Source organism: Lepus europaeus, chromosome 11 (genome assembly GCF_033115175.1).
Source record: "Lepus europaeus isolate LE1 chromosome 11, mLepTim1.pri, whole genome shotgun sequence".
Taxonomy (NCBI): domain Eukaryota; kingdom Metazoa; phylum Chordata; class Mammalia; order Lagomorpha; family Leporidae; genus Lepus; species Lepus europaeus.
In genome coordinates this window covers 51,634,874-51,657,064 of record NC_084837.1, presented here as the reverse complement: position 1 = coordinate 51,657,064, position 22,191 = coordinate 51,634,874, and the positions used below count along the sequence as shown (strand labels likewise).

At 46.1% G+C, this 22,191-nt stretch overlaps 1 protein-coding gene across 1 annotated transcript in view; it reads right to left on the bottom strand.

Moving 5' to 3' along the window:
* Positions 1-12,088, bottom strand: part of DAD1 (defender against cell death 1) — a 28,591-nt gene extending 16,503 nt beyond the window's left edge. The window contains exon 1 of the mRNA XM_062204651.1: positions 11,814-12,088. Within this exon, the coding sequence (XP_062060635.1) occupies positions 11,814-12,024 (211 nt within the window). The 5' untranslated portion in view covers positions 12,025-12,088. The remainder of the gene's footprint in view (positions 1-11,813) is intronic.
* Between the last annotated feature and the right edge of the window lie 10,103 nt (positions 12,089-22,191).

Here is a 22,191-nt window from a genome sequence, read left to right as displayed (position 1 = left end):
CACAGGCAGAGGATTAACCAAGTGAGCATCCCATATGGGTGCCGGTTCCACAGGCAGAGGATTAACCAAGTGAGCCATGGCGCTGGCCCCTCAGCTGCTCCACTTCTGATCCAGCTCTCTGCTATGGCCTGGGAAAGCAGTAGAACACAGTCCAAGTCCTTGGGCCCCTACACCCATGTGGAAGACCCGGAAGAAGCTCCTGGCTCCTGGCTTCAGATTTGTGCAGCTCTGTGAGCCTACTGGGGAGCGAACCAGCTGATGGAAGACTTCTCTCTCTCTCTGCCTCTCCTCTCTCTGTGTAACTCTTTCAAGTAAATAAATAAATCTTAAAAAAAAAAGTGAACACAGTAATAAAGTGCTGTTATCACGATTATGATCATTGTAAGCCAAGTTATTTGTATGACAATGTTAAGAAACAGAGACCTTGGAGCCGGTATTGTGACGTAGTAAGCTAAGCTGCTACCCAAAACACTAGCACCCATATGGAAGTGCCAATTCAGGTCCTGCCTGCTCTGCTTCCCATCCAGCTCTCTGCTAATGTGCCTGGGAAGTTAGTGGAGGATGGCTCAAATGCTTGGGCCTCCACTTTCCACATGTGAGACCTGGAAGAACCTCCTGGCTCCTGGCTTTGGCTTGGCCCAGCCTTGGCCCTTGCAGCCATTTGAGGAGTAAACCAGTGGAAGAAGCTCTCTCGCTTGGTCGCTCTCTTTCTTTCAAATAAATTAACAAATCTTGTTAGAAAGAGAAATGCAGATTCTAAGATCCCACCTCAGACTTCTTGTACCAGAATTTGCATTAAAAAAAAAAAAAAAAAGAATCAGAGGCCACAAAGATAGAAAAGGCCTCCAGGGTTATAAACACCAGTAACATTTGATGATTAACACGACCAAGAGATGGCAAAAGGTGGGTATGTAAGATGAGAATGTGTGAATCACCTGGGACGTTTTCCAAAGTATAGTCATCACTTACAGAATCTGGTACACCATCCCCAGGAGAACAAGACTTCCAGAGTCTTTGTCACTAATGAGAGTATCCTATCCCTCACATGCACCGAGGAACAAAAAAGGTAAACACCTGCTCTAAAGCTCGTCCTACGGGTGAGTAGGCACAAGGGTTAAGGCCCTGCTTGAGATACTCACACCAGTATCAGAGTGCTGGCTACACCATCCTTCTGATCCAGCTTCCTAATAATGCACCTAGGAGCCAGTAGAGGATGACCCGAGTACTTGGGTTCCTGCCACCCACCTGGGAGACCCTGACTGAGTTCCTACCTCCTGGCTTCCACCTGGCCCAGGCCCAGTCGTGGGCATTTAGGGAATAAGTGAATCAGCAGATGGAAGATCTCTGTATCTCTCCCTGTTGTGTGTGTGTGTGTGTGTGTGTGATTTCTCTGATTTCTCTCTTCCCCTCCTCCTCCCTCCCTCTTTCATTGACACTCTACCTAATAAATCTTAAAAAAGAAAAAAAAAAAAAAAAAGCGGCTGGTGCCACGGCTCACTAGGCTAATCCTCCGCCTGCGGCGCCAGCACCCCGGATTCTAGTCCCAGTCGGGGTGCCGGATTCTGTCCCAGTTGCTCCTCTTCCAGTCTAGCTCTCTGCTGTGGCCCGGGAAGGCAGTGGAGGATGGTCCAGGCCCCTGGGCCCTGCACCCACATGGGAGACCAGGAGGAGACCTGGCTCCTGGCTTCAGATCGGCACAGTGCGCCGGCCACAACCACAACAGGCTGGCCATAGCAGCCATTTGGGGGGTGAACCAACAGAAAAAGGAAGACCTTTCTCTCTGTCTCTCTCACTGTCTAACTCTGCCTGTCCAAAAAAAAAAAAAAAAACAGCTTCTCCACCACTGGTCCTTCAGTATCTCCTTGAGCATGTCTAAAGATGGAAATTTACAGCCTCCTGAAGCAGTCTGTTCTGTTTCAGCAATTCTAACTGACGCTATCTCCTTATATTTTCATTTCTGGAGCAAAATATTTATTGAACATCCACTATGTACCATGCTTCATTCAGATGCCATGAGAATGGCACAGAACAGGACAAGGAGGCTGGATCCCAAGAAACTTACAAACCTCTGGAGAGAACCATAATACATAACCAAATAAACAATGAAGTATCAGGTAGTGATGAGTGCTATGAAGAAAATAAGACAGGATTAAAAAAGAGTTACTGGGAAGCTATTTTCCAATGGTCACAGAAAGCCTCCTTAGGAAGACACTACTTAAGACCAATACTTGAAATGTCATGAAGCAGCTATAGAAAGATCTGGGGACAGAGCATTCTAGATAGTAAGAATGATCTTGAAATGTTCTAGAAAGACCAAGGTCAGACTACTCAGCCTATAATGATCAAGGGGAAGTAGACAAAGGCCAAATTCTGTAAGGCTTTGTAAGACTCAGAGAAGAGCCTGCACTTGATTCTAAGTGCTATGAAACAGTATTTCAGGAGTTTGAGCAGAGGAGTAAAAATATGCACTTTTAAAGGCTGCTAGAACTACAACATGAAGAATGGTTTGTAGAGTTAAAGAAAAAGATGAGTTACTAAGGAGTCAAAGAGCTGCAGAGAATGCTAGTACAAATGGAAGTGAAGACATAGCTAAGCAAAGAAATAACGTGAAGGGATCTCGAACCACGCCCTCAAGCCAGTTTAGTGTCCGGCACAAAATGTAGGAAGGAAAAACCAGTGAGGTGAGAGGAATAAGCAGGATGGTGTCATAAAAGCTTTTGGCTCAAAGTATCTGACGAGAAGCAAACTGCGTGAAACTGAAGGCTGCTGAGCAGTCAGGCAAGGTGGAGCAGACAGAGCAGTGTCAGCGAAGTCAGGACAGAACACCACAAAGAATAGGTCAAGGAATGAACGGACGCGAGAAAAGAGAAACAGCAACAATTCTTTCAAGAATTCTTGTGACGATGGAGAAGACACAGGAGAGTAGCTGGAAATATATCTGGGGGATCAAATGGAATTTTTTTTTTTTTTTGAGTATCATTAGAACATATTTGTATGATGGAAATGATTCAGTAAAGAGAAACTAATGATGCAGAATGAAGGGCTAACACTACAAAAGCTGAGTCCTTGAGATCCAGCAAGACTGGATCACCTGCACAAGTAAAGGAACAGGCCTTCAACAGAAGACACATAGCATGACCATGGTGGGATAAGTCAGAGTGTGAGCACAGAAGCAGGTGGGTTGCTATGATTCACTGGTAGCAAGAGGAAGGGTTCCTGTCTATTTTTTAGTAAAAATCAATATATAAATAAAGATCATCAACTGAGAATAAAGGAAATACAGAAAAGAGATATTATGAAACATTTTGGGAAAGTGAAACCTGTTAGGGAAGCATATTGCAGGACCACTAGGCAGTGTTAGATACCCATTCTGTTCCTGTTCTTACTAATAATCCTCCATTAGCACAATACCCACGTTTACTTGTCTGTATCTCCCACCAAATTATAAACCCTGTGACAGCAGGGATGGTGTCTGTGTGCTTCACAGGTAAATCCCTAGCCCCTCGGCAAAGGAGGTGGCACATTTTTGCTCAGCATTCCTTAAATTATTATATGCATGCTCCCAGTTTACCATATGAAATGAAAGGTCAAAGTCAGCTCTTACCTTCAAGGGCTCACCTACCAGAGACTCATGAAAGAAAATACAGTACAGTACAAAACTGGGCTTGCACATGCTCACTCTCTCTCTCACACACACACGGCAAAACAGAAGCATAGGAGAAAGAGCTAAATCTGCTGGGAGAGCCAGGGAAGGGTTCCCAAAAAAGTAGCACTAGTGCTAAGAGATCTAGGGAGTGAAGGAATGGGGCCTGCGTTGTGGCGCAGCAGATGAAGTCATCATGTGAGACAACTTCCCATACCGGAGTGCTGGTTGAGTCCCACCTGCTTCGCCTTTTTTTTTTTCTTCTTAATTAATTCATTTGAAAGTCAGAGTTACAGAGAGAGGGGGGTGGGGGGAGACAGAGAGAGAGACAAAAAGAGAATGAGATACCTTCTATCTACTGGTTCACTCCCCAGCTGGCTACAAAAGCCAGAGCTGTGCCAGGCCGAAGCCAGGAGCTTCTTCCAGGTCTCCACGTAGGTAACAGGAGCCCAAGTACTTGGGCCATCCTCTGCCTTTTCCAGGCAGCTGGATCAGAAGTGGAGCAGCTGGGACACAAACTGGCACCCATATGGGATGCTGGAATCACAAGCAGCAGCTTTACCTGCTACACCACAATGCCAGTCCCATTGCTCTGCTTCTTATCTAGCTCCCAACTAATGTGCCTGGGAAAGCACAGGAAAACAGCCCAAGTACTTGGATCCTTGCCAGCCATGTGGGAGATGTGGATGGAGTTCTAAGTTCCTGGCTTTGGCCTGGCCTAGCCCCAGCAGTGGTGGTCTTTAGGAGAGTAAACTAGGAGACAGAGAGCTCATCCACCTCCACCTCTGTCTCTCTCTCTCTCTGTCATTCTGCCTTTTAAATAAATAATAAATAAAAGTTTTGTTTTTTTTTTTTTAAGTGAAGGAATTTTAAAGTCACCCAAGCAAAGGTAAACAACTTCAAACATCACAATGTTTAGGGGATGTGTTCAGGGAGTAAGTAGCTCAATTACACTGGAGCAAAAAAATAGGGAAGGCAGAGGCAAGAGATGTAGATGGAGACAGAGATGAGGTCAGAACATGCAAGAACTTGTTTGCCAAGAAAAGAATTTAACTTTAGGCACCACAAATTTTATGTGGGGAATAACCCAATTAGATTTGCAAACACAGGGAAAGACAAACTAAAAGCAAAGGCACCAGAGATAGCAAGGATGATTACAGTAGTCTAGACAAGACATACTGAAGCCTAAGAGGATTAAGAGGTAACAACGGATATGAAAATATTTAGAAACAGGACTATCAGGCGAACTTCTAATCTTTTAGAAAGCCATAGCTGGAGTTACTATTAGGATTTAGGATGCACAAAATTGATGGATAATTCCAAAGGAGATGCTGCATCCCAGTCCACACAGCCCAATTGCTCCCGTGAGTTAGAAAACTACTCAGATTTTTCTCTTTCAAATTCAAACTGCTGTTAGATTTGTAATCTACAGAACAAAACTTAAAAAGTAGAAACTGAAGCAGGCATGTGGCACAGCAGTTAAGACGTCAGGTCAGGCACCTGCACCCCAGGTTAGACTGCCTGGGTTTAAGTTCTGACTCTACTCTCGATTTCAGCTTCCTGCTAATATGTACCCTGGAAGGCAGTAAATGATGGCCCAAGTGCTTGGGTCTCTGCCACCACATGAGATCCAGAGTGAGTTCCAAGCTCCCAGCTTTGGCCTGGCCCAGTCCTAGCTGTTGTAGGCATTTGGGGAATGAACCAGTAGGTATAAGATTTATCTCCATCTATGTATCTGTCATTGTCTCTTTGTCTTTCAAATAAATGAAAAATGTTTTTAAAATTTTCAAAGTCAGAATTTTTTCACATAGATGATACAAGAGAAGTTGTAAAATGAGTTAAAAAACTGGCTTCAAGACCAAAGGCTATTCTAAGAATAGTATTACTGTTTCCCATTTCAAATGAGCAGAGATTTCAGTTAGGTAGAAAAGGAAACCAGAGGGGCTGCCAACAATGGAATGCTACACTAAAAAGACAGATGTCCTCCTCTAGGGATAGCCAACCATAACGTAAACAGCAGCTGAGGATGTCGGAAATTTGTCTGGAAGAAGAAAATTATTCTGCCTCTGAGGTCTTTTAAAGCCTACTATACTAAACTTTGCTCATCCAAAACAAAGATCTCGCAATGGCAATTTTACACTTTTGGTTCCTTCTAGAAACCATGGTGTTATGTTCTGGATGTGGTTTGTCCCCAAGAGTGCAGGTGTTGGAAGCTTGGTCCCTAGGATGGAGGTAACAGGAGGTGGTGAGAACTTTAAGAGGTAAGACCTAATGGGATTTTCTCAAGTCACTGGGGCCATGCCTTCCAACAGAATAAAGTAATTCTTTTATTATTATTATTTTATTTGAGGTAATTAGAGAGAGAGGAATAGACAGAGAAAGGTCTTCCACCTACTGGCTCACTCCCCAACTGGCCACAACGGACACAACTGGGCATATCCAAAGCCAGGAGCCAAGAGCTTCTTCAGGGTCTCCCACGTGGGTGCAAGGGCCCAAGCATTTGGGCCATCTTCCACTGCTTTCCCAGGTGCATTAGCAGAGAGCTGGATCAGAAGAGCAAGAGCCAGGACACGAACCCAAGTGCCTGCATGGGATGCCGGCAGTGCAGGTGGAGATTTAGCCCACTATGCCACAGTACTAGCCCCAGGATAGAGTAATTCTTGAGGGACCCTGAGTTAGTTCTCGTGGGAGGGTTGTTACCAAACAAGTCTGACCACTGCCTAGCCTCTCTGGCTTCAGGTTACACTAGCTCCCACCACTGTAATGCCGTCCACCACAAGGCCTGTACCAGAGTAAAACAGAGGCTGGTACCATGCCCTTGAACCTCCAGAACTGTGAGCTTAAAAAAACTGTTCTTTACATCCAGACTCAGTAATACGGTCACGGTAACATAAGACTAATAAACGTGGCTACATCTCCCATTTTCATACCACCAGGCCCAAGAGCAGCCTTTTTAAAGGGATGCAGCATTTTGGCTGGCGCCGCAGCTCACTTGGCTAATCCTCCACCTGTGGCGCCGGCACCCCGGGTTCTAGTCCCGGATGGGGCGCTGGATTCTGTCCCGGTTGCTCCTCTTCCAGTCCAGCTCTCTGCTGCGCCCGGGAAGGCAGTGGAAGACGGCCCAAGTGTTTGGGCCCTGCACCCGCATGGGAGACCAGGAGGAAGCACCTGTCTCCTGGATTCAGATCAACGCAGCGCGCCGGCCATAGCAGCCATTTTGGGGGTGAGCCAATGGAAGGAAGACCTTTCTCTCTGTCTCTCTCTCTCACTGTCTAACTCTGCCTGCCAAAAGAAAAAAAAAAAAAAAAAAAGATGCAGCATGCAGCATTTTAATTTTTTTTTTTTTTTTTTTTTTGACAGGTAGAGTTAGACAGTGAGAGAGACAGAAAGGTCTTCCTTCCATTGGTTCACTCCCCAAATGGCTGCTACGGCCGGTGCTGCGCCAATCCGAAGCCAGAAGCCAGGTACTTCCTCCTGGTCTCCCATGTGGGTGCAGGGCCCAAGCACTTGGGCCATCCTCCACTGCCCTCCTGGGCACAGCAGAGAGCTGGACTGGAAGAGGAACAACGGGACTAGAACCTGGTGCCCATATGGGATGCTGTTGCCGCAGGTGGAGGATTAACCAAGTGAACCACGGTGCCGGCCCTGCATTTTAATTTTTTTATTTTTTTTTTAAAGATTTATTCATTTTATTTGAAAGTCAGAGTTACACAGATAGAGGAGAGGCAGAGAGAGAGAGAGAGGTCCTCCATCCACTGGTTCACTCCCCAGTTGGCTGCAAAAGCCACAGCTGCGCCGATCTGAAGCCTGAAGCCAGGAGCCAGGAGCTTCCTCCGGTTCTTCCCATGTGGGTACAGGGACCCAAGGACTTGGGCCGTCTTCTACTGCTTTCCCAGGCCATAGCAGAGAGCTGGATCGGAAGTAGAGCAGCTGGGTCTTGATCGGCGCCCATATGGGATGCTGGCACTTCAGGACAGGGCTTTAATCCGCTGCACCACAGCACCAGCGCCAAGGGATGCAGTATTTTAAATTGGTTTAAAATATACAGACCAATTTCTGAAGAGGATAGGAAAAATTATCAGATGCAAACGAAGTGGAAGAACATAGCCAAAAAAGAAATAAAGGAACTTTCTTCTCCAATCCATCCTATACCCTAACACCAATTTTAAGTTACTCCTTTATTCAAAATTGACAATAAACTCAGATTCTTCATATTACCTTGAGCCCAAATTCCTTGACCTGGCACTCAAAGCTCTAACATTAAACACCACCTAATCCTCCAACATAATGCCCTACAGTATACCTTCTCCAGCCCAACTGGCCTCCTCCATTCTCTTTTAGCAGGAACATACCACAGAAATGTCAGCACCATAAATAGGTATAAAGCTTCCTTTGCCACCAATCAGAAAAAGGCCAAGCATGTGAATTTCAAATTTCCCACAGAAAACAATCTCCAGTCTTATCTGGGTTAACAAATGGCAGAGAAAGTAGGATTTAGTAAAGTCAGTATGTCAAAAAAAAAAAAAAATACAAATTAGGAGCCAGCATTGTAACAAATCAGAGCAAGCTTCCCAGCTGCTTTTTTTTTTTTTTTTAATTTTTAATTTCATTTATTTGAAAGAGTTAGAGAAGAGTAGAGTCAGAGAGTCCTTCCATCTGCTGGTTCACTCCCCAAATGGCTGCAATACCCAAAGCTGAGCTGAGCTACTCTAAAGCCAGGAGCCAGGAGCTTCTTCCGGGTTTTCCATGCAGGTGCAGGGACCCAAGCACTTGGCCATCCTCTACTGCTTTCCCAAGCCATAGTAGAGAGCTGGACTGGAAGTAGAACAGCCAGGACTTGAACCAGTGCACATATGAGATGCCGGCACTGCAGGCCAGGGCTTTAACCTGCTGTGTAACAATGCCGGCCCCTGCTCCATTTCTGATCCAGCTCCCTGCTAACATGCCTTGGAAGTCAGCAGAAGATGGTCCCAGTACTTAGGCCCCTGCCACTCATGGGAGACCAGAATGGAGTTCCTGACTCTTGGCTTTGGCATGGCCAAGACCTGGCTATTGCAGCCATTTGAAAAGTAAACTAGCAGATGGAAGAGACCTCTCTTTGTCCCTGTCACTCTGCCTTTCAAATAAAAAAGTAAATAAATCTTTAAAAAAAAATGCAAATGGCCGGCGCCACGGCTCAATAGGCTAATCCTCCGCCTGCGGTGCTGGCACACTGGGTTCTAGTCCCAGTTGGGGCGCCAGATTCTGTCCCAGTTGCCCCTCTTCCAGGCCAGCTCTCTGCTGTGGCCTGGGAGGGCAGTGGAGGATGGCCCAGGTCCTTGGGCCCTGCACCCGCATGGGAGACCAGGAGAAGCACCTGGCTCCTGCCTTCGGATCAGCACGCTGGCTGTGGTGGGCATTGGAGGGTGAACCAACGGCAAAGGAAGACCTTCCTCTCTGTCTTTCTCGCTGTCTAACTCTGCCTGTCAAAAAAAAAAAAAAAAAAAATGCAAATGATACCCTTGGGTAACAACAATGAACTGACATGAATTCTTTTTTTGGAAGCCACTTTGATTTCTCTGGCCCTATAACCTGTTAGATCTAACAGATTCCGCCCACTCCATCAGCCCCACAATGAACATTCCCTCTCACTAGGCATTTTCTTCAATAATAAGCCATCTAGTTCTCACTGGAGTGAAGGAAAGAGACAGCCAACTCAATTTTAGACACAACATGCTAAACACAGGCCTTGGCATAAGCAAATGTGAAGCCCTCAAAAACCTCTGGCTTGGGGCCAGCACTATGGCACAGCGGGTTAACACCCTGGCCTGAAGCACCAGCATCCCATATGGGCGCCAGTTCTAGTCCCAGCTGCTCCGCTTCCAATCCTGCTCTCTGCTATGGCCTGGGAAAGCAGTAGAAGATGGCCCTAGTTCTTGGGCCCCTATACCATGTGGGAGACCTGGGAGAAGCTCCAGTCTTCTGGCTTCGGATTGGCGCAGCTCCGACCGTTGCAGCCAATTGGGGAGTAAACCAGCAGATGGAAGACCTCTCTGTCTCTACCTCTCTAACTCTTTCAAATAAAGTAATAATAATAATAATAAACCTCTGGATTCATTACATTAATAATCTATTGACTCTAGTCCATGCTTACTCTTCAGCAAACCGCACTCATCCACAGCACTGAAGTCATTCTTAACCCAAGAGGATTTTTTGAAGCCAAAGTGACTTGGGCACAGAGAATGCTTCTTTTTTTAAAATCACCTGTCAGATCCCATGTTCTTCTACTCTTCTAGATCTGAAGACAAAAAGCATCAAACAAAACCAGTCAGAGGCTCTCATCAAGGTTCCCTCTCCTGGCTGGCTAATAAAATTGTTTTTTAAGTCATGAATAATACTGGGTAGGCATGCAGAGCACAGAAGGCAGTGTACCTGGTCTACCAGATGACGGAACACATCTTAAAGGCCAGCATGCAGCCACAGAGAACCAGGTCTTGATCACCCAGGACAAAACTCAAAGATGATGATGATCAAATACCTAACCAACAGGCTAATACTACAACTCCAGATCAGGCTTGTGTACAGGTCAAGCCTTTAGGCCTTTTTTAGTTCTGAAAAATGTAAGTACCTCTGGTGTATCTAAACTGGCTATGTCAATGTAGAGATTTTTAGATCTATTACTTTAAGCAGGCTCCAACTATAAGTGAAGTCTCCAGGCAATTCCAATGCCATATTTTGTCTGTACTACAACTAGACTATAAATTCTTTGAAGACAAGGAATACAGCCAGATACCTGATGTATTACCCAGAACATTTACCATAATACTTTGTAATCAACTCAAAATACAATTGATGAGGCTGCACTGAGGCACAGTAGGCCAAGACTCTACCTGTCACACCAGCATCCCAAATGTACATTGGTTTGTGTCCCACTGCTCTGCTGTGGCCTGGGAAAGCAGTAGAAGATGGCCCAAGTGTTTGGGCCCCTGCACCCACATGGGAGACTCAGAAGAAGCCCCTGGTTCCTGGCTTCGGATAGGTCCAGTTGTGGCCATTTGCAGAGTAAACCAGTGGATGGAAAACCTTTCTCTCTGTCTCTCCCTCTCTGTCTATAACTCTCTCAAATAAATAAAATAAAATCTTAAAGAAAAAACAAACTGATGAACTCACTGATAATCACGCTGAAAACATAAATCGGCATGTTTTCAAAGTCAAGTAGATGGCAATACCAGTGACTGGAAGGCCCACAGAAAGCCACTTATAAACTGGACTGGCTAATTTTTCCTAGGCCAAAACTGCAGTTGGTATCCACTGAATCTTCTTGGGCAAGAAAGGTGAGATTTCAGCAAAAATACACAGAAAGCCTTCTTTAAATGTGGCCATCTACATGGTTACCAAAGTTGGGAATCAGAAGGAAAGATAAAGCTAAAGTAGAATTCCATAAAGTTTGAGTTCAGGATAGTGAAATAGCATCTGTATCCACAAGAAACAAGGAGAAGCAGCTAAAAGCCAAAACTGAGTAAACGATGATTTAACAAAGCACCTATATATTCCATACACTTTCCTTGAAATGAAGTTACTAACGTGTAGGCCAAGGTGACAGCGATGATTCAGAGTTGGGTTTTTCTTTTTAAGTCTACCTCGGGGCCAGTGACCTGGCACTGGTTGGAGACCCAGCTGCTCCACTTCTGATCCAGCTCCCTTCTGATGTGCCTGGGAAAGCAGTGGAAGATGGCCCAAGTGCTTGGGAGACAACTGAAGAAGCACCTGGCTCCTGACTTCAGCCTGGCCCAGCTTTGGCCACTGTGGCCATTTGGAGAGCGAACCAGTGGATGGAAGATTCTCATTCTTTCTCTTTCTCATTCTGCCTTTCAAATAACTAAGTAAAACTCTACCAACTTTAAAGTTGTGCTAAAGTCCCCTGGACCTACGGAAAGTGAGGTGGATCCCCAACGCCCAGCAGCGTGAACTGGTTCCTTCAGATACTTCATTCCAGCTGTTCTGCAACTGTTTGGTTCCAGACACCTGACACCCTTTCTGAGCCTCACCTTCCCCACTCAGAGAGAGCGGACAATCCCGGCTCTCCCCAGTACTCCACCTAGGGTAGGGGTCCGAAATAAAACAGTGCTGCGGACAAAAGCAGCGCACCTAAGTTGCACATTATTATCACGATTACTAACGGAATCATTACCCGCCAGGATGAAGCTCCCCACACAAGAGATGAAGCCCGACAGGAAAGAGTTGAAGGGGAAGGTCCCCACGAGGAGACAATAACCGAACTGCAGCGCCCCGGTCAGAAGTATGTACAGGAGATAGGCGTCCAGCAACTTCAGGCGCTGCGGCGTGGAGCTCAAGTACTCTTCCAAGAAACGCGAAATCACCGACACTACCGACGCCGACATGACTACTCCACAGGTACTCGGGCCCGCGCTCCTCAATTCCCGGAAGCAACCACAACGGATGTCTTGTTAGCGCATGCGCATCGCCGCGGTCCAGTTCCGCCCCCACCAGTGAATGGATTTGCGCAGGCGTGGAGGCAGGCTAAGGGGCGTAACTACTACTGCGCATGCGCAGATTGCGCCAACAGAATGCGAACTACAGCCAGAAAAAGTTACTGCGCGTGTGCGATGGCTCCATCACCAGCTGGAGACGTGTACTTTTTTTTTTTTTTTTTTGCCGTATTTCCGCCGCCCGATTGGTAACGCCCATAGTTGCTCTAGCAACAAGAGTCCGTGGACGGAAGAGGGGGAAAGGTTTTACCGCGGACAGTGTGGTTAAATAGAAGGTTCCGGATCTCTTTGGTCCTCCTGCATCCTCACAGATTAATTGCGTGGATCTACAGTGACGCAATTCCTGGCGCTCCGAGGGTTCGGTACCAGCCCTAATTTTGTCACAGAATTTGCAGGTGCCTATCACACAGATCATGAGAATAAGCCAGTTTTTCCACCATGACAACCACCGCGGCCAACCACTGCTCAGGCACCTGTGTAGACGCAGTGCCTGAGAGTCGTGTAGGGAGGGAGCTTGACCTCGACAGGGTTCTGAACTGGATCTGCGGTAGAACTCAGCCCCAAGCTGTTCATTCATTCAGCAGATGTTTATCGGGCGCCCCTTTGGTGCCCAAAGTTGTGCCAAGTGTTACAGCCCGCAGGTGAATCAGAAACAGTCACTACCTTGAAAGGGCTGGCGAAGGGAGGAGACCAGAAGATCGTAAGTGAAGCAGATCAGATCTTGCTGCTGTCCTGCCTAAACTGGCATCACGAACCGGCTGTAATATTCCAGAGTGTCAGTCCCGAAGCTGCAGCTTGCCTGGTTCAAGCCTACCCTTCCCAGCTCATTTGGCAGAGAATCTTATAAGAAGGTTTGAGGTTTTGTATTTTAAGTGCAATTAACTACTTTTAGCGTTTTAGTTGGGGAGGGGCGCTGCTTTCTGGCTTTAGTTGCCCTTTTAATTTCACATGAATCTGATCTTCTAGTTGGGACTCTCATCTTTCAGTTTGTAAGTCTTCACGCACGTAACCAGGTGCTTTATTTTCAATTTCTTAGTAACTGAACCGTGCTAGGTACACAAGGAAATTCCAAAAGCAACACGTGAACCACCTTCCTTTTCACTTTTCATCTGCGTTTATATCGGAAACTATCAGCATGAACAAATGTATTATCAGTGGTGATCAAAGCCTTGCTGCAGATCTAGAAAGAAGGGAGATAATCGATATCTTCAGAAAGCTTTTTTTTTAAAATATTTATTTATTTATTTGAAAGGCAGAGTTACAGAGAGGCAGAGGCAGACAGAGAGAGATCTTCCACCTGCTGGTCCATTCCCCAAATAGTCACAATGGGGAAATGGGGTCTCCCACTTAGATGCAGGGGCCCAAGGATTTGGGCCATCTTCTGCTGCTTTCCCAGGCACATTAGCAGGGAGTTGGATCTGAGCTCAGAAGTGGAGCAGCTGGGACTCGAACCGGCGGCTATACGGGATGCTGGCACTGAAGGGGGTGGCTTTACCCACTGCACCATAGTGCCATTCGCATCAGAAAGCTTTATAATTGAAGTGAAGAGAGCAGTTAATATTCACATCCATGTATATTTACACTGCCACATGAACTTTAATTCAGCCTAAGCCCTGTAATGTTACTAAGAAAGAAAGAAACCAGTGGATAAGCAGACTGGTTCCTATTTCCACATAATAATGGCAGGAGAGTATGGATGTCCCTGACAAACTGAACGCTCTCCCTTCCTCATCAGCAGGTTGGAGGGCAGCTTCCTGGCCAGTATTCAACTTCAACTCTACAGCCAGGCTGACACTCTTTAATCATTCAGGAGTGGATTCCTCAAGGGGCTTCTACCCCATCAGCCAGGCTCCTTCCAGCAGTTTCTCCCTTATGTTTTGTCTGCTTTGATCATTGTCAGCTATCATCATCAACATCTCCACAGGAACTCCCGCAGGAGGAAAGCAGAAGAGATGAAAAACATCAAATTCACTTACTGGATGCATCCTTTCTGAGACCTACAAAGTCACCAATATAATGAGCTAAAGCTTTTACTACTTAAAACAGAAAAAAAAAAGTCTTGTTTACAGCTCAATTTATCTATCAACAGGAAATTGCTAATACTAGTGTTTCAGTTACAATAAATCTGAATATTAATAAATTTTAAAACTCATACCCAGGGGCCGGCGCTGTGGCAAAGTGGGGATAAAGCTGCAGCCTGCAGTGCTGGCATCCCATTTGGATGCTGGTTTGAGTCCCAGCTGCTCCTCTTCCAATCCAGCTCTTTGCTGTGGCCTGGGAAAGAAGTAGAAGATGGCCCAAGTCCTTGGGGCCCTACACTCACATGGGAAATTCAGAAGAAGCTCCTGGCTCCTGGCTTCAGATTGGTGCAACTCCAGACATTGAGGCCATCTGGGGAGTGAACCAGTGGATGGAAGACCTCTCTCTTTCTCTCTCTCTCTCTCTCTCTCTCCTCCCCACCCTACCTCTCCGTAACTTTCAAATAAATAAATACATCTTAAAAAAAAAAAACTCATACCCAAAGCAGTAGCTAAGAGTGCAAGCTCTAGGGTCAAACCAACCTAAATTTGAAGCATGATTCTGCCTAATGTGAGACAGTTTACTTCATCTGGCAGTCTCATTTTCCTTTTCTGTAACATGGAAATAACAATACCTGGATCACTGTATGTTGTGAGGGTTAAATGAGATAATGTTAAACATTAACAAATCAGTATAGTGCTTGGGACACAGTTAACTATCATTATTCTAAGAATAAACTATGTCTGCTTCCCTTATTTCTTGAATAAGTAAGAGATTGGCCAAACTACAAAGCCCAATATTTTGGGCATGCAAAAGAGGACACTACAGGGATTGAAACTCAGATGGTTCTCAGGGGACAAATCAGATTTATACGTTGAGGCTAAAGTCTGAGTAGCCTTAGGAGTTCTGCTAAAACACTCAACTTCATAAAACAGGGGGACAGTAGGGGAGCAGGAAGTCTCCCTTAAAGGCCAAAATCCATGATTCTACATCTAGTCTCTCTACACAAATCTTCCCAAGTTTAGTAGAAAAGTTTTTCTAGGGGGCAGCTTTGTAGTGCAGTGGGTTAACGCCCACAATGCCAGCATCCTATATTGGAGTACTGGTTCGGGTCCCAACTACACTTCTTTCAATCCAGCTCCCTGCTAATACACCTGGGAAAGCAGCAGGACCCCTACCACCACACAGGAGACCCAGATAGAGTTCCGGACTCCTTCTTCAGCCTAGCCCAGGCCCAGCTGTTGCTGCCATTTGGGGCAAGGACCCTAATGGAAGATATCTGTGTGTGTGTGTGTGTGTGTCCGTCCCTGTAATTCTTTCAAATAAATAAAAATAATAAATTTTATTTTAACAAAGAAAAGCTCTTCTAAAGAAAATATCCACAGGAATCTCTTTTCCAATTCCTTTCCCTTATATTTTCATCTTTGCCTTACAATTCCCATTTTTGCTTCACTCTACTACTATTACATGTAACAGCTCCACCTTTTTATTTTTTTTTATTTTTTTATTTTTTTTTTTTTTTTGACAGGCAGAGTGGACAGTGAGAGAGAGACAGAGAGAAAGGTCTTCCTTTTGCCGTTGGTTCACCCTCTAATGGCCGCCGCGGTAGCGCGCTGCGGCCGGCGCACCGCGCTGTTCCGATGGCAGGAGCCAGGTGCTTCTCCTGGTCTCCCATGGGGTGCAGAGCCCAAACACTTGGGCTATCCTCCACTGCACTCCCTGGCCACAGCAGAGAGCTGGCCTGGAAGAGGGGCAACCGGGACAGGATCGGTGCCCCGACCGGGACTAGAACCCGGTGTGCCGGCGCCGCAAGGCGGAGGATTAGCCTGTTGAGCCACAGCGCCGGCCTTTTTTTGTATTTTTTTTAACTTTTATTTAATGAATATAAATTTCCAGTGTACAGCTTATGGATTACAATGGCTTCCCCCTCCCATAACTTCCCTCCCACCCGCAACCCTCCCCTCTCCCGCTCCCTGTCCCCTTCCATTTGCATCAAGATTCATTTTCAATTCTCTTTATATACAGAAGATCAATTTAGTATAAAGATTTCAACAGTTTGCACCCACATAGAAACACAAAGTGAAACATACTGTTTGAGTACTAGTTATAGCATTAAATCACAATGTACAGCACATTAAGGACAGAGATCCCACATGAGGAACAAATGCACAGTGACTCCTGTTCTTGACCCAACAAATTGACACTCTAGTTTATGGCGCCAGTAACCTTCCTAGGCTGTCGTCATGAGTTGCCAAGGCTATGGAAGCCTTCCAAGTTTACCGACTCTGATCATATTTAGACAAGGTCATAAAAGACAGAGTGAGGATAGTAACCAATGATCCTAAGTGTGGCATTTACCAGGTTTGAACAATTATACAGCATTAAGTGGGGAAGAGGACCATCAGTACACACAGGTTGGGAGTAGAGCCATTGGTGGTAGAGTAGAGGTTATGATTACAAAGGAATGAGGCCCAAGTGCACTAGACAGGGCCTAGAACAAAGGACAGAGTCATTATTAGAGGAGCTAAGAAATTACTTGTCTAAGCTACAAGTAATTTTTCTGATTGAGAGGCAAATAGAACCTGATAGAAGGGGCTTGATAACAATCTGGAGCTCCACCTTTTTAAAATTTTAATTCATTTGAGAAACAGCTGAGAGAGAGAAAGAACGATTACATCCATCAGCTGTTTAACTCTCCAGATGCCCGAAACTGCAGGAGTGGTCCTACCCAAGTCTCTCAACCCCGGTCTCCCACCTGAGTGGCAGAAACTCAATTACCCCAGACACCACCGTTGCCTCCCAGGGTCTGTGTTAGTCAGAAGCTATAGTGAGGAGCTGGAGCTGGGTATGGAACTCAGGCACTCTGATAATGGATGCAGGAGTCTTACCAGCATCTTTTTAAAAAATTATTTATTTATTTATTTATTGAAAAGCAGAGTGACAGAGAGAGCGAAAGAGGGAGAGGGAGAATGAGAATCTTCCATCTGTTGGTTTACTCCCCAAATGCTTGCAACAGCCAGGGCCAGGTCAGGCCAAAGCCAGGAACTCGGAACTCCAACCAGATCTCTCATGTGGGTTACAGGGACCCAAGCACTTATGCCATCTTATTTATTAAAAAAAAAAAGATTTATTTATTTATTATCTGAAAGGCAGAGGCAGATAGAGAGGTCTTCCATCCACTGGTTCACTCTCCAAATGGCCACAAGGGCCTAGGCCAATCCAAAGCTGAGCCAGCTTCTTCCAGGTCTCCCACGAGGATGCAAGGGCCCAAGTACTTGGGCCATCTTTTACTGCTTTCTCAGGCCACAGCAGAGAGCTGGATCAGAAACGGAGCAGCCAGGACTCAAACTGGTGCCCATATGGGATACTGGCACTGCAGGCGGAGGTTTTACCTGCTATGCCACAGCGCTGTAGGCCATGCCATAGGCCGTCTTCTACTGCTTTCCTGGGCATATTAGCAGGGAGCTGGATCAGAAGTGGAGCAGCTGGGACTCGAACTGGCACCCATATGGGATGCTGGCATGGCAAGCAGAAATTTAATCCTCTGTGCCACAGTGCCAGCCCAACCTTTCTAACTTTGGCCCCAGTGTGACCCATCGCCCATTTCCCTGTTCTCTAATAGAACAAATAAAACACATTATTATTTTCTTTTTTAAAAAGATTTATTTATTTATTTATTTGAAAGTCTGAGTTACACACAGAGAGAGAGGCAGAGAGAGAGAAAAAGGTCTTCCATCCAATGGTTCACTCCCCAAATGGCCACAACAGCTGGAGCTGCACTGATCCAAAGTCAGGAGTCAGGAGCTTCTTCTGGGTCTCCCACATGGGTGCAGTGGTCCAGGGACTCGGGCCATCTTCTACTGCTTTCCCAGGCCATAGCAGAGAGCTGGATCGGAAGAGGAGCAGCAGACTAGAACTGGCGCCCATATGGGATGCCAGCGCTTTAGGCCAGGGCATTAACCCGCTGTGTCACAGCACCAGCCCCCACATTATTATTTTCAAAAGCAAAATTTTTAAGAGAAATTATTGCAACAGAACAAAGTGAGATTTCTAAAATATCATGTCCTGATCAAGTCCTAGGAAAGAGGCAGATATCTTCAAGGAGCCAATGTCCCTTCATCCTTCCAATCCCTGATAGAGTGAAACAACTTTGCAGGCTCCTGTGTCCGACTTCCCTCTCTCCTAGTTCTCTGAGAATCCAGTGAGCGCTTTAGTCTTGTCTCCTCCCTGGCACACATAAGAAAATCCCCCATGTTGTCCTTTCCAAGAATAGAACACTCCCTAAGACTTAGAGCTGAAACCATCAGTGCTGAATCAATTCTGTCCAAAGGAAGTTTCTCTGCTGTTGAAAATGTCTCTGGCCTGTCCAGAATGGTAGCCACTAGCCACATATGTCTATTGAGCACTGGGAATACAGTTACTGTGGCAAGAAAATTTTATTTGATTTTCATTCACTTAAATCTAAGTAGCCACACGTGGCTATCCGTGGACAGGAGACTTGAGAGCTATTCTGTTCGGTATCTGGGTTTAGTCTGAGTCACACCTTGTTCACAGTCCACTCGAGGCAGTGACACTCGTTTGAAACCAAAGAAGCATCTGTTCCTGCCAAGCCTGAGCTCTCCGTTTATAGCTCCACCTACTTTGGGAATAGTTAACAGTGACTTAAAGGCACAGAAAAGGGTTTGTCAAATTAGCTTCCATTCACAAAGACCATTCCCACTTTAATCAGACATAAAATGACAAGTGTTGGAAGCAGAAGGGGAATTTATTTTTTCTACTTGCGCATTTGTGGCTTGTCCTCAAAATGAGGAGAAGCAAGCGCCTTACATTTTACCCCACGAGTAAATCACCTTACATTTCACTCTAAGGCCTGCTTAGAGTGGGCAATGAAAATCCTTTCCACTTTGTATAATATTAGCAGATCCAGCCCAATCCTGCAGTGTCCCAACTCTGGGGACACCATAAAGAATCTATTAACGTTGGTTATAAAAGGCATTTTTCTGGGGCAGGTGTTGTAGTGCAGCAAGCTGCTGCCTGAGACACCTGTATCCCATATCCGAGTGCCTGGGACTGAGTCCACCTCCATTTCAGATCCAGCTTCCTGTTAATGTGCCAGGGATGCAACAGTTGATATACTTGGATTCCTGCCACCCTGCCAAGAGCTCCTGTCTCCTGGCTTTGGCCTAACCCAACCCTGACTGTTGCAATCATTTGGGGACTGGCCCAGCAAATGGAAGATCTCATTCTCGCTCTCTCCCATCACTCTGCTTTTCAAATAAATTTTTAAATTTTTAAAAAATAAATAAAAAGCATTTTCCATACATTTAAGTTTTCTGCAACCTCTACTTTGCAGCCAGTTTGGGACACACAGAAACAAAAATGCAAGCATTTCGCTGCACTGCCTCCTGAGACAGGGTCTAGAGAGATCTAGTATCAACTCCATCCTTACCTCAAAAACATCTGCATCTTTTAGGCTTTCAGAATTTTATAATATTATGTGGTCCTGTATCAAAGCAATTCAACCTGAAATTTCCTATATGGTACAATCTAGGATGTAGCACTTTTTTTAAATTTACTTTTATTAATTTGAAAGGCAGAGAGACAGAAACTCTACATCTGCTAATTCTCTACCCAAATGCTTACAGGAGCTGGGGCTGGGCCAGACCAAAACCAGGAGCCTGGAACTCAACTGAGTTTACCATGTGGGTAGCTAGGTAAGGTTATATATGATGTACTTGAGCCATCACCTGCTGCCCCCCAGGGTGCACATTAACAAGAAACTGAAATCAAAAGTGGAGCCAGGATTCAAACCCATGCACTCCAATAGAAGCTGGTATCCCAAGCAGTATCTGAATTTCTGTGCCAAATTCCCATCCCGCTCGTGTTATTTTATAGATAATTGTTCATGCTTCTGCCTCCTCACTAGAGCTTCCATCCATGCATTTATCCTACAAGTGCTGAGCCCCTCCTCTGCGTCACACCCTCTTCTGGATGCTGGGAACAAGACAGAGAACCACAGTAATTTCCCCATGGAACAGTCTGTAGTGGAGTGAAACTGATTATAGGTGAGTAAACAAATATGCAATGGAATTTCAGATCATGGTGTTATGAGGAAAATAAAAATAGGATGTGATAGAGTGATGGGAGTCCCTGTGAGAGCCTGTGGTCAAGAAAGGCCTCAGAAGAGAGGAAGTTTGAGCTGAGCTCTGACTACAAAGTTTCCAGCTCTACAAAATCAAGAACAACCCAGCAGCAGGTAGAAAGTTTATGTTCACCACTAGAGCAGGATATTTCTTACTTTCTGATAATTGTGTTCTTAGTACCTAACATAATACTTGGATTTGAATAATGGTAACAATAAGTAACATATTAGCATAAACAAGTATACTAAGTATTTATTTGAATTATCTTGGTTAATTCTCACAATAAGAGGGCAGCCAAAGGAGGAAATGAAAACATACTAAGTAACCTGCGCAGTGGCATGCAGTGGATCCTAACCCAGGCTCTGACCCTAGAATCTGTGCTTCTAGTTAACTAAGTCTCATCATGCACCAGCATCCACGCTGCTCCCTTAAAAATGCAGCTTTCTAGCGTCAGGCCAAACCACCTGAATTAGACTCAGAGGGTGACGAATGGGAATCTGAATATTTACCAAGCCCTTCAGAGGATTTAAATGCACGCTGAAGTGTAGGACCACTGTTCTTTGTCGCTGAAGTTTAGGACCACTGTTCTTTGTCGAATGAATGAGATGAATCCTTTGCTCTCTGTACTAGTTTGGCCCACACATCTTGCAAATTCCTTGGCCCCAAAATTGCATAATTGCCAGTTCTCTCAAACTTTAAGTCCTGCTAACCATCAGTTTAACAACCGTGTTACAAGAAGAAAACTCAGAATCTGCTGAGCCCTGCAGGAAGGCTAATGAAAAGGCTTGGTAAACCCCTCCACACCAGCATTCTCCCACCCTAGCTTCCACCACCCCCGAGTCTGACTTGAACATAACCAAGGGGATCCTCTGAAATCGGACAGCTCCAGGGACACCAGGCTGTGCCTACCATTTATGTAAATTCTGCAGTCAACCTGGAGATTGGGCTCCTCTCCTGAGCATGACTGAAGGGCGCTGGGGACACCAGAGCTAAGCCAGTCCCCTCACCTCCCATGGCCCCACACCACACACCTAAAGCAGAACCAGCCTCTATAGGTTAGTCCTTCAACTGCCCTTCCTTGGCTCAGGTGAGGAATCCTCAGAATTGAGGGAGACCCTGCGCATTGAGCTGCCTTTCTCCCTGGAAAGTCAGCTGGGGCCAGGCCCGTCCCCAGAGCAAAGGAATGCTCTCTCCGATGTCACCTAAGTTTAGGGTTGCAGATAAAACGTGGGGAGCCTAGTTAGGTCCCAAACACTGCACAGCACATACCTATTCTAAAAGACATTACTTGTTTATCAATTCAAACGTAAGTAGGCGCCCTGTTCTTCATTCTCCAGTCTGGCACTCTTACTTGAGAAACAGGCCCACAGGTCCTTTGCAGGAGCTTTCGACCGTTGGTGCTGGCTCTGTGAGCAGCTTCAGCATCTGAGGAGAGGGAATACCGAGGTGGGCTCCAGCGGGAGGGAGCTGTAAAAGGAAGCCCAAAGGGGAGTGTGTGAGCGTGCAGGGACAGTTCGGCTCTAACACTCTCCGTTGTTGTTGAGAGACGAGCTCAACAGACAGCTCCCATCCGCTCCTGCGCCCGCCAGGCCAGGCCGAGGTTGTGCTAGGCTGAAGCAAGGAGCTGGGAACTCGATCCCGATCTCCCACGAGGGTGGCAGCGACCCAGCCTCCCGAGCCAGCACCTGCTGCCTCCCGGGGCGCGCATTAGCGGTAAGCTGGAGTCAGGAGTGGCAGTGGCTCTGCAGTTGGAGGCGGGGGTCTCACCCGCCAGGCTGAAGGCCATCTTCCTTGTCACTATGAGAGAAGGGAGCGCCGGCCGGGGGCTGCACTGTGGTGTGTGTGTGTGTGTGTGTGCTTACTACTACCTGGCTCCCTCACTGTCCTCCAGACGTGT